Consider the following 12,929-nt stretch of genomic DNA (forward strand, 5'->3'; position numbering starts at 1 on the left):
TCTTTTATTGAAAGGAAGAAATTCCTCACTCTGTGACCAGACCACACTGCGGTCATAGCCAGTCTCCTGACTGGGCCCACTGGCTCCTGGGAACCTTCGGACAGCAAGCTCCCCAGCACCCTCAAGGTGCCATAAATAACTCACATTATACATGTCGAGATAAGCAAACCAGGACATATGGTTAACACAGCATCTGGCCCCCCTTCTTTTTGTACTTGTGACCTGCTGACTTGAGTTACTCAAGAGATAGCGTTTCACATGGCACGTCCATTCACAGGGCCACCAGATGAACTACATAACATCCAATGATGTTTGAATTAACAATGACAACTTTTAGCCTAAGGATGGGGCACCCTGGTGTGTGTGTGTGTGTGTTTTTTGCTCAGTCTGGCAATCCTACCCATTTAGCCTTTCCTGCTATAACTTCACTCTGGAAAGAACTTGAAGGGGCTTACAATACAAAAAACTGCAAAAAAAAAAAAAAAAAAATCACAAGTCAGGACAAACACAAATCACACATTAGGATAAAAGGTCAAGGCAGAAGGGGAAGAGTGACCTGTCTTCGTGCTTCCTCCAGTCAAATCCTTCTTCCCAGGGATTGGGGGCTATTTGGAGAATACCTGGGACTTCTCCTCACCTGCCCCCCAATTTGAGTGGCCAGCATCTATCATTTATGAGCCTGGTTTTATTCATCTGAGAACTAATAGGCCAGGCCTTTAACTCCTTCCACACTTTCATCAGCCTTGCTCCCCCGTGTCTCCAAGTGTGAAGACAGAGCCCAGGTCTGGTTCAAGGGGGAAGACAAGGGCTATGATGCTCCTCTAGTAGGTAATGCACAAGGCCCTCATTGAGAGCTGTGTGGGTGCTGGTCATCACTGCTGGTGACTCTAACTTGACAGAACCCTCGGGGAAAGCAACCTAGCAATAACTAGAAAGTCACACCATTTGACCCACTAATTCTACGTCTGGGAGTTTTGCCTAAGGATATTATCCAAAGCATAGAAAAAACCCAAAGATGCCCAAAGATGTTCACTGAAGTTGATGATTAAGGAAAGTGCAGATAATCTAAATAGCTAATAGTAGGGGAAAGAGTATATTCATTAACAATATATTTCATGCTCATTAAAGAATCAGTTATAATGACTTATAGTGACAAAGAAACAGTCTTGTAACATTAATCATAATTGGAGATATGAAGTTGTGTCTGATAAAGACATAGGAACATGAAAGCACGCTCAGAAAAAAAATATACACTGGAATTAACTGGGGGTGTAGGGAAGTCCGTGTCCCCATTGGAGCAATTAATGTAATCCTCCACGTCTGGGAAGATGAGTCAGTGTGGGTCCTACTACACTTCTGTTTCTGCCCTGGCTTCCCTGTTCAGCCCAAAGGTGGTGTTCAAATACGGCCATGTAGCCCTCTGCTTGGCACACAACTGTTCCTCCTTGGCCCACCAACTGGCATGCCTAATTTTCTATATATTTACTGCACACCGTTTCTGGAAAGCTGCCTCATTTCCTTTCTGCAAGGGATGGGAAATACCAGAGACCATAGGAAACGTAAGCATCAGTAAGTCCTGTCCTGAGAGGAGTCTCCGGGCTCAGCAGTGACCTTGTCATCAGGTCTGGTATTAGCATGTGAAGCTCTGGCTGGATGGCTTGATCCAGGGCGAGATCACAATGAAGAGTCAGGGCTAATACTTTAATCCTTAACCTCGTCCCTTGAAGATGGGAACCCAGAGGAGGAAAATCGGAGCTATCTTCCATTTCACATCTGTAACATGGAGACAGAGGTTCCCATTGTTCATCAACCATGGTGACCTTGATCTCTGTGACTGGGAGGCCACAAGGAGCAGAAACAGACTGGCCCGGAGCTCAGAAGGTACGATCTCAGTTCTGGTTCTGATTGTGTGACCTTGGTCATGCCACATCATCTCTCCAATCAAATTAGGAGAATTCCTAATTAGAAGAATTCCCTTACCCTTTCCATCTAGGATCGAATGACAGGCCATACACACCTGCCCCTCCAAAACTATGAGGTGCTCTGCACGTGAACCGTGGTGGGGCTCACCAGCCATATCTGGCTGGCAACTACTGCAGCGATGGAGGTTATAATCCAAGCAGAATGATCACTTCTGCCAGGATAGATCCCACTGAGTGCATCAAAGCTGTACTTGGGAGACTTCCCAGGTGGTCCAGGGGTTAAGAACCTGCCTTGCAATGTAGGGGACGTGGGTTTGATCCTGGGTCAGGAAACTAAGATCCCATATGCCAAGATGTCAAGGGGCAATTACGCCCTGATGCCATAGCTGTTGAGCCCACGCTCTCTGGAGCCCACGTGCTACAACTAGAGTCTGCGTGTCGTGAGGAAAGATCCCTCGTGATGCGACTAAGATCCAACACGACCAAGTAAATAAATAAAAAGAAATAAAGTAACAAAACTATACTTGGGGCCTGAGGAGAGAAACTCCCTGGCCCAGCACCCGTGGAACTTGTGACAGTGGCCCCACCCTCTTGTCACCCTCTCCTCCTCCCACCTGCCCTCCCCCACACCCTGGGGACCAGGAAATGCAGTGTTGTTCCCCACACCCAGCCCTTCAGCCTGACTGCCTCGCCCTGCCTCTGCCCAGGGACACCAGCCCATCCTATCCCTGCCGAAGAACAGGAGAAGCCATCGTCCGACCCCGCACCAGCTCTCCCCACAACTCACTTCACCACAGAGAAGGGCCCGTTCCCAAGGACCCCAAGGTGCAACAGCCGCTTTTCCCCTTCTGTGGTTCATCTCCATCTGCGACCAGGCGGGTGGGGGATGAGGGGGTGGGGTAGGGGTGAGGTGTCACTGATCCATCAGGGGGAGAAGTCAGGGTCCCAGGGACATGGCTCTCCCCAGAAGGGTGCAGGACGTGGGTGGGGCTGCTCAGTGGGAGACGGGGGGCCTCTTATGGCTCCTTGGCTTAACAGATGTAAAGTGAAGGTTATAAAGCTCAGGTCTCCCCAGCTCTCTCCAGCAGCACCAGCTCAGGGCAGCCGCCCCTGCTGTCTTCCTAAGGGTTGGAAGGGCTTCCCCAAGATGCCTGGTGCAGTTTGGTTCCTCTAACTCACTCCCTCACCCAATCATGGCAATACCCTTCCTGGCACAAAATGGCCGATCGAGGAAGCAGGTAAGGGCACAGGCTGACGAGGGGTGCAGTTTTCCTTTGGAGGGCCTGGGACAAAACCTCACAGTCCTGCTCCCCTACTGCAAGAGCAGCCTCTACTACAGCCCCTATAATAAGGTGTCCCCCACCTATTTAGGAAGAACTGAGAGATGAAGTGGGAGGGTAAGTCAGCAGACCAAGTCCACACCCTTTTAAATACGAAACTCCTCCAGAGTGTCACCTCCCATGGCTGACGGGCACACCTGCCATCAGTGTGCACTCTATCACACAGGCTAGGGTACTGAGCTGCTCACTCCTACACATGGCCAGCCCCTCTCCTTCTCCAGACTGACTGCAACAGCTCAGCCACGACAGAGCACCACCCTACCCACCCCAATCAACGCCAAGGCCTTTACCTTGCAGGCCATCAACATGTCTGACAGAGCACCACCCTACCCACCCCAATCAACGCCAAGGCCTTTACCTTGCAGGCCGTCAACATGTCCGACACAGCCTTCCGGCTCAGATTGGCAGTGGCTATCACGTCCTCCTGTCGACAAGAGTTCCCAGCGGCCACAGCTTTGGCCGTTGCCATGGTGATGCCTTTGGTCATCCTGATGGATTCTTCAGGTGATGATGTCTTTTCAGGTACCTCTTTTGACTGGAATACCTGGAAGTTAGAAGTGGAAGAGCTGAAAAAAGTCAAAAAGGGAAGGACGGAAATAACATATGCTTCCCCTACTGGCTGCAGTGCAGTGTCTGAAACTGAGCCAGCTATGGGAGGAAACTGGTCAAATGGCAGGAAATGAAAAATGTAACTGGAGTACAGTAATATCAGTCTTGCTTTCAAAATTCCAGCGTGGATAAGCCCCACACACCTGTCTGCAGCATTCCTGGGGGGAGAACATGGGGCGGAGAATGATCTACACCGTTAACACGCTTGCCTGCGGAAACTGACACTCCATGTGCATTAACTCTGCCCCTGGGGTGGTGGGTGGGGTGGACTGTGCAGCTTCCCAGATCTTCTGGCCCATTCCTGTTGATACCTCAGTGGTTCCCAGAAGCTCCACAGCCCTGATGCTGGTTCCAGAGCAAGACTGACCTGGATGAATCACTCTGGACTCAGCTCTCTCTCTTAAAGACAGTGTGAGGCTGGGGGAAAAATGAAGCATTCCATTTCTTCTATTCTCAGCCTATCTTACAAATATAACTGCCTAATTGTGTGGAGGTGTTCATGTTGAGCCTGCCACCGTGACATTGGGAATTATTTAACAATACTCATACACCTTTAGAGAAGCTGAAATATATTAGCCATGGTAAGTTGAGTATCTCACTTTAAAATTCCACCTGCCAGTCAAGCCAACCATTTCTGCTTCCAGCCCATCTGCCATGGTTCTACCGTGAGAGACGGGTCCCTGCATACAAGGACTCCTGAACCAGGCGGGGCCGCCCCGTCTTCAGTCCTTGTTATTGTTCAGTCGCTAAGTTGTGTCTCTGCAGCCCCATGGGCTGTAGCACACCAGCCTTCCCTGTCCTTCTCTATCTCCCAGAGTCTTCAGCCCTAGGCAGCCATGTTTGAGCCACGATTCAGAAGGGAGGACCCAGCTGACATCCCTGTCATGTGCCAATCAGGGTTGAACATCACTAACTTCCTAAAAATGAACAGCAGCAATCTGACTGCCCGGGACCAGCCCTTAATGCTTCAGTGTGATGAGCATGGACAGAGCCCTCCATGCTAACATGGGCCTTGGGGCCTCAGGCTCCTTTGGGAACCTCCTATGTTCATGGACATGCATCGTCTGGGTCAATTCTTTTCTTTTTTTTCGGATCTAGGTCAGTTCTAGTCTGACCATGTGTAATATCCCAGAAATTACAAATCTCTTCCATTGCCACTGTTTGGCCCACCCACACCTGTCAGAATGTGTCTCTAGACTTCTGACAAGAAACCCCAGCCCAGGGACTTCCCTGGTGATCCAGTGGTTAACAAACTGAGCTTCCAATGCAGGGGGTGAGGGTTCCATACCTAGTCAGGGAACTAAGATTCCACATGCCATGTGGTATGGTATGGCCAAAAATAAAATTAAAAAAAAGAAAAGAAAAGAAAAGAAACTCCCAGACCATGTAGGCAGGCAAGAGCCAGGCAGCGGTCTTAAGGATACTGCCTGTAGGTTTTCGTTTCTTCTTTGTGTGAGAACTAAGCACAATGGCAACCAAGGTTGGAGTCATTAAAAACAGGACACAAGAACCCAAGTCTTCGCCACTAAAACCCAACAGAACTGCTCATCTCTACTGCTTCCCAGATGGCACCAGTGTTAAAGAACTCGCCTGCCAGTGCAGGAGACAAGAGATGTGGGTTCGATCCCAGGGTCATGAAGATCCCCTGGAGAAGGAAATGGCAACCCACTTCAGTATTCTTGCCTGAAGAATCCCATGGACAGAGGAGCCTTGAGGGCTATAGTCTGTAGGGTTGCAAGAGCTGACATGACTGAAGCAACTTAGCATGCACACACTGCTGACCCTCAGGAGCTTGTGGCCTTTGCAGGTGACTCTCTGAAGACTCCTCCTTCCGAAAGAGAAGCTGAATCTGTGAGCAGATCTGCTATTAAAAAGGAACCTCACATGATGGCCCATGTTGCCTCTACATTTAAATTTTATTTATCTGTGATTCTTTGAAAAATGTCTTAAAGCTGTCTGTGTATAGTCATTTGGCCTACTAAGAATAAAGGTACATATAAAATAATGAAAATAAATAGCATTTGTAATAATAAATTAAAAAAAGAAGAATCTCAGTTTGAAGCTACTCATTTTCAGCATATTTGTTTTGAGGGATTAGGATGAGGCAATCCACAACCACCATGGAGTCAAAAGAACAGGAGACAATCACAGTAACCCCAGGATACCCTCGTTCCAAGACAGTGGAACTGGGCAAGAGTGAACACAGGGTCGAGTCTCTGAGACCAGACACCTCACGTGGAAGGCAGCCTGAAGTTAAAGGGAGGTGTCCCCGGTAAAAGCGTCTGGGTTTTCCTAACAGTGATCTCAGACTCCCACATCTATCTGTGTGCAGCAGGATGAGCTGTTGTTGATGGCCATGGGAATCAGGAGGGGCCATGTGTGGCCCCTCAAGGCGAGGACTTCCCTGGTGTCTCAGTGAATAATAATCTGCCTGCCAATGGAAGGGACACAGGTTTGATCCCTGGTCCAGGAAGATTCCAGATGCCGCGGAGCAAGTAAGCCCATGTGCCACAACTACTGAAGCCTGTGTGCTCTAGAGCCCACGCCTTACAACCAGAGAAACCACCTCAGTGAGAAGCCTGTGCACCGCAACAAAGAAACAGCCTGTTTCCTGCAACTACAGAAAGCCTGCATGCATCCATGAAGACCTAGTGCAACCAAAAATGAATAATAACATAAGTAAAATAAAAAAAAAAAGCATAAACTCAAGGCAAGTGCAAAGGGCCACGGTGAGTCTTCCCTTTGCCAAGGCTCTTCTGCAGTGCTTTCATTTTATGCTGCAATTTTAGTGGAATTAAACCTGAATGGTCCCAAGTCATACATTAATTCATTTAATTACAAATGCAAACTGATCCTAGCCCAACTCTGAGGTCAGTATCAGATAGGTTCTCCATGGCACAAGGCTGCCAACAGGCAGGTCAGTGGGCCTCTTTAGCTCAGGCACTCCAAGCAAAATCTCAGATAAGTTGCACTGGGGTTGGCTGTTGGACATAGGGCCCTAGGGAGGTGATTGGTGGCTCCTTACCGTGAGCTCCTGCTTCATGTACTCAATGGTGGCCTCTAGTGCCCGTGTGCCCCGAGTGGCCTCGTCCTCCACTGCCTTCACGGTCTTGAGGAGGGAGGTGACATTGGTCACCATCACCTGCATGGGAAGACAGGCCAAGAGAAAACAAAGTGTGCTGAGGTCCCATCCCTCTTAGTGCAGGTCTGGTGGCATGAGTGCCCACATCTCTACGTGAGGAAGGAACTCAGATGCACACTGCCCCCCTCCAAAACCCTGCAGTGTCATCTCAGTCTCTCACTGGGGCACCCCTGGCACACGTGCCCCTGGCTGGGGCTCCACTCTACCTTGGCAGCCCCCTTGAGCTGGTACATGGAGGGGTCATCGGCAGGCTTGCTGGCAGCTCCCTTGGTAGCACCAATGAGATCTGAGAGGGCCTTGGCCACGTCTTTGATGGCATTGATCAATACTACCTGAAAGAGAGCATGCACCCTGGGTGAGCAGCCATGCCAAGATCACACAGCACAAGAGCAGGGCAGGGGGGCACCTGGGAGGCAGGGCTCAGCATCCACAGCTCCCCCGCCCGCAGCACAGGAGGGTCCCCAGGGCCTGCCCTTGGAGACTCCGGTGTAGGAGTCTGGGTGGAGATCCAGAATCCATGCTTGAAGAGGCTCCCTGAGGGAGGCAGATGCTGAGCCAGCATGCAGAACCCAGGTACAGTCTATTTGGCAAGTTCAGAAACAGTCCTGGCCGACAGCTCTGCTGAAAAGCTGCCTGTGAAAGGATGAAGGCAGCTCGGCAGACACCCCGAGAGACAACACCACTCATCTGTACCCAGAACTGGTCACCAAAACCACTGAGAACAAAATGCATGCCCCCCTGGCCTGGCCTGCAGCTCCTATAGCAGCCCACCTGCATCCCCAGGTAGGATCCTGACCTACTCGCCATGCTACAGGCATGCAGGTCTATCTCTTTCCCCATTGCAAATCCTCCCCCACTGACCTCAGGGCCTCTGCTCTGTCCCCTTCTCTGCCTGGACCCCAGCTTTTTTCATCCTTCAGGTCTCAAAGCAAATGTCATATCCTCAGAAACCCTACCTGACCACTTGCGCCACAAGCCCATCTCCACCGGAATGCCCTCAGCTTGCCCTGCTTTATTTAATGCACTTAGCTGTAGTATAATAATGATAAAGTAATGTGGAATTACTTCATTATATACCATCTGCCTTCCTCAACTGGGATGGAAGCTCCAGGAGGGCCGGCCTGGACTTCTGTTGTGCTTTGCACTCAGAACAAGGCCTGGCGTGTGGTGGGCACTCAGCAAATCCTCAGGGAATGAGTGGATATACAAGTGTGAACCCACGTAACGCTAGATGGAACTCAGCGCCTTAACTCTTCTAACTGAACAGACAACAGATCACTTCTGGGTGTTAGACCTGGAATCTCAAGTACCAGGCGTCCTTAGGAATTCCATGATACTGGGTATTGCATTTAAGTCTTCTGGGTCCAATAGCTACAATAAAAACTCCTAATTCTTACAACAATAGCTTCCCTGCACAGAGGGCAGTGTTCCAGGTGCCAAGTACAAGGCACACGATCTTATTTAACCCTCATCACTACCTTTTCGAGTGGGAACTACAATAATTGTGTCCATACTTGAAGAGCCTGGGATCAGCTGGGTTGGGATTCAGACTCTGATCAGCGTGATGCCAAGGACACGGTCTTCACTTCCACACTGTATTGGGCTCCTGTGGCCCTGACTCCTTTATCTGCAAATGGGGTGAGTAGTGCTAGCTGGCCCCCCACCCCCTACCACACTGCCAGCAGGATGAACCAGATAACAAATGTGAAAACATCTTAGAAACACTAGCGTCCCAGACACTGCAAGCACAGCCATGGTGTGACTCCCAGCCTCCCACCCTCTTTAGCTTGTGGCTTCTCACCCACAAAGTGCATGGACCTCTGCCTGCCTCAAAAACCACAGGGCAGGCTGGGTTGTGACAGGGCTCCTGAGGAGGGGCTGCAGTGGGGACCACAGGGAGAGGCGGAGCAGGCAGGCGTGCTGCTGACACCTGGCACAGGCTGTCCCCTCCCAGTCACCGGACAGTGACCAGGAAGAAGTGGGTGTACCTTTCAGACGGGGCATTTTGCACTGGTGGTCTCAAAAGAAGATAGGTTCTGGGACATCTGGATCATTTGGGAGTTAAAGACTAAGCAATGTGATACATTTTGGATTTAAATCCAAAGATCTAAATCCTCCCAGCTGATTCATTCCAGGTCGAGCCAGGCTCGGGTTCCAACTGTACTGATGCATTTTCTAGCTTTTCCTTCCTGCATGTGGGTAAGAACAATGCCCAGGCAGAGACTTCTGTGAATGCTTTGAATTCCACAGGGCAGTCAATCTGGGCCCTGATATTATCAAAGAGAAAGCCAGCACAAGGAGTAAAAAGCCAACACACGGAATGTTTCCTTCAAGGGGCTCCGCTCCACTGGAAGATGTCAGGAAGGGAGGGCTCACAGCCATGGGGGAACAGAGCTGGTGGTCTTGTATTCATCAGCACAGTAGCTGTCATCAACTCTGGCACAGGACAGAGGGACGCTTTGTCTCCAGTGATGTCCAAACGGGCCTAACAGGATTGTTAACTGAGTTTAAGCAGTGGAAACTGAAGTGTTTACCATTTGATGGTGCTGGGGGGTGAAACAGCAGAGAGATGTTTAAATCTGGCACTCAGGAATGGGAAGAATCCATCAATGATGGCCATGGTTGGCTGTTAGTTCAGCAAGAGCTCAGCTACTCTGTTGGGTATCCACAATGTGTGGAAGCCATGTGTTTGTTTCAAAGATCAATAAACCATGGTTCCTGTCCTTGAGGAGTTGATGGTCTTGGCTGGGGGCTGGGGACCCAGCAGGTAACATCAGTGAAGGGGCTGAATCCAAAACAGAGAGTCACAGAGCCTGGAGACCATCTCTGCCCCTCAGTTCCTCTCTCTCTTCCCCTTCAGAGTCAGACTTCTCAAACGGGACATCTATACATCCTGCCTCCTACCTTCACCCTCATCTGGCCACTCCTCACTAACAGCCCTGACCGGGTGAGCACTGCCATCCATGGCCCTGGAGCTGGCTCTCACGTCGTCTCCTTTCTTGCCTCCTCGGCAGCGTCTCTGGAGGGCTGAAGCACTGCTTGCTCTTAACACCAGGCCCCCGGCTTTCTTCCCACCCGCTGCTGCCACTTCTTAGTCTCCTTGCGCACGTTGTTTTTCCTGAAGATGGTCCAGATGATGGATTCCTCAGCTTTGCCCTGACCCCGTCTCCTCATTCTCCTCTGTGGCTGTGGTCACTGTTTATTGGCAAACAATCCCTGTATCCACACCGGAGCCAGCTCAAGCCTACTCACTTGTTCCACCTGAGTGTCTCTCTGGAACTTCTAATTCAACACACTGCAATCTGAATTCATCTGCATCTCCACCCAGGCCAGTCCTCCAGGGAGCCTCGACTGGGTGCTGGGAGCCACTGTCCATTCACTGATGTAGCCTGAAACACACGGTTGTCCTGGCCAGCTCCCTTGCTGTTATCTCCAAACACTTAGTGTGACCAATCATTTACCAAGCCTGGCAGAGACCGCCTCTCAAATCTGTGCGCTTGTATCTATCGCCACGGCTGTGCTACAGTCCAGGCCACTCTCCTGCCTGGATAACTGCTTCCTACCAGTCCCTAAACCACAGACACACCCACACACACACTGCCTATTCCCCAAGTTCCTATTTTACCTGCAGTTTCTTCTAAGACCTGTGCATCGAGTCTGTGCGAACATGAGGCCTGATGACATGCGTACCTGGGTCTCAGGGTCATCAGAGCCCAGGCTGGCGGCCCCCAGCTTGACCACCTCAGCGAGCTGGGTGATGGTGGCTGCAGAGGACTGAGCTGCCTGGGCCAGCTTGTCTGGAGTGGATGCAGCCCCCGACACCAGCAACTTTGTGTCTTCCACCAAGGCCTTGGCTGTCTTCAGAATGTTCTCCCTGAGAAGGGGGGGGAGGGTATGGGAAGGGGGCAGACAAAGGGTAGACCTTGGTCACTGGTAGTCAGGAAGAAAAGAAATCCTGTGTGTGCTCAGTCATGTCTGACTCTGCAACCCCATGGACTGTAGCCCGCCAGGTACGTCTGTCCATGGGATTTTTCAGGCAAGAATACTGGAGTGGGTTGTCATTTCCTACTCCAGGGGATCTTCCCGATCCAGGGATTGAACCCCCATCTCTTATGTCTCCTGCATTGGCAGGTGGATTCTTTATAACTAGCACCACCCAGGAAGCCCAGTTAGGAAGAAAAGAAACCCTCCTAAGGGCTTTTATTAAAGAAGAGAGGTGATCCAGTTCTCCTCTTGTAATAGGAGGCTCTCATCTCCCATGTAAGAGAATTAGGATAGAGGAGAGGAAAGTCAACTCAGAATTCCCAGTCAATTAACCATAAAACTTCAATTACAGATTCAGGGCTATCAGTTTGGTCCCCTTTCCCAGCCCTGTAGCTTCCTCCCTGTGGTTCCCAGTATCCCTGAAAATACTTCATAGTGACAGGGGGCTATGAGGACACATGGGCAAGGGGACCTGGACGTCAGAGCCCAGGGGGCTGAGTTTTGGAAGGAGTGACGGGGCACTGGGAATCACCTCCTCTGCCCCGTCCTGGGGCTACGGAGAGAGGAAGAAAGGTGCTGGACGTGTGGCAAGGACATGGGGGGATGTATCCAGCAGCAAACGGAGACACTAGCCCCAGCCTCTGAAGCAGAGTCTGAAGAGCCAGCTTGGGAGAGACAGCAGGCTTGGAGCTTCACTCTCCATTTAGGTAGGAGCTAAATGCCTGGCCGGGCCACTCCCAGTCCCACTAGGGTTAGTGAAAAAATCAAGGGCATAGCTTTTTAGCTTAGGAAAAAAAAAAAAAAAGATGAAAAACTTGGAACAGACTGGATGTAGCCTGTGAAAGGCAAAGCTGGAACACAATTCTGTTTGTAATTGAGAAAAGGCACTTATTTGGATTACGTGGTCCATTTCCCCCATGTCCATTTTGAACATCCTTTCAAAATAAAAATGCATAACCATATTTCTGGATGTTGGGCAGCATCTCCAAAGTCCATCAGGCCACACTGAACTTCTCCCTGTCCAGGAGCCCCCAGGATGGCTGTCACTCCCATACCTGTGGTCTGCGAATGTCTCGTTGTTCTCTGCATTCAGAGTCCCTGCAGTCGCAAACATGATGGTGGTGTCCAGGTCGGCGATGATCCCGGATACGGCAGTGGCAGCTGTGATACATGCCTGGGTTCCCTTGTTCCCAGCCTGGAGAGCTGACAGCACCAAGGATACCTGAGGGCAGAGAGGGCACGTCAGCGGGCGTGGAAGATGGAGAAAATATAACCCCAAAGTTTTCAAACTAAAAAACAAAAAAGAACACAAAGAACACAAAAAATAGAAGAGGAGGAAACTCTTCCAAACTCACTTTACGAGGCCAGCATCACTCTGACACCAAAACCAGGCAAAGATGCCACAAAAAAAGACAGTTACGGGCTAACATCCTTGATGAACACGGAGCAAAAATCCTCCACAAAATATTAAGAAACCAAATTCAACAAAACAATAAAAGTATCACACACCATGATCAAGTGGGAATTATTCCAGGGTTGCAAGATTGGTTCAACATCCAGATATCAATGTGATATACCACATTTACAAAACAAAGGGTAAAAAATTAAATAAGTCACCTCAATAAATGCAGATAAAGCATCTGACAAAATTCAACAGCCATTTATGATAAAAACTCTCAACAAAGTGCATATAGAGAGAACACATCTCAGTGTAATAAAGACCACATACACCAAGCTGATAGTTAACATTCTATTCAAAGGTGAAAAGCTAAATGCTTTTCTTCTAAGATCAGGAACAAGACAAGGATGGCCACCCTCACCAGGGTGATACAATAGTAGAAGTCCTAGCCAGAGCAGTAAGACAAGAAAAAAAAAAAAAAGGCATTCAAATTGGAAAGCAAGAGTAAAACTGTCCCTATTTGCAGATGACAT

At 49.8% G+C, this 12,929-nt stretch overlaps 1 protein-coding gene across 12 annotated transcripts in view; it reads right to left on the bottom strand.

Annotated features, from left to right (window-relative positions):
- TLN2 (talin 2) overlaps window positions 1-12,929 on the bottom strand; it is a 498,466-nt gene that overhangs the window by 34,331 nt on the left and 451,206 nt on the right. For all 12 annotated transcript variants that reach the window (XM_060417828.1, XM_060417827.1, XM_027971770.2 and 9 more), the window contains 5 exons: window positions 12,053-12,219; window positions 10,704-10,887; window positions 7,220-7,345; window positions 6,897-7,013; window positions 3,621-3,806 (listed from right to left, as the gene is read on the bottom strand). In XM_060417828.1, coding sequence (XP_060273811.1) covers window positions 3,621-3,806; window positions 6,897-7,013; window positions 7,220-7,345; window positions 10,704-10,887; window positions 12,053-12,219 — 780 coding nt within the window. The remainder of the gene's footprint in view (window positions 1-3,620; window positions 3,807-6,896; window positions 7,014-7,219; window positions 7,346-10,703; window positions 10,888-12,052; window positions 12,220-12,929) is intronic.

Source organism: Ovis aries, chromosome 7 (assembly GCF_016772045.2).
Source record: "Ovis aries strain OAR_USU_Benz2616 breed Rambouillet chromosome 7, ARS-UI_Ramb_v3.0, whole genome shotgun sequence".
Taxonomy (NCBI): domain Eukaryota; kingdom Metazoa; phylum Chordata; class Mammalia; order Artiodactyla; family Bovidae; genus Ovis; species Ovis aries.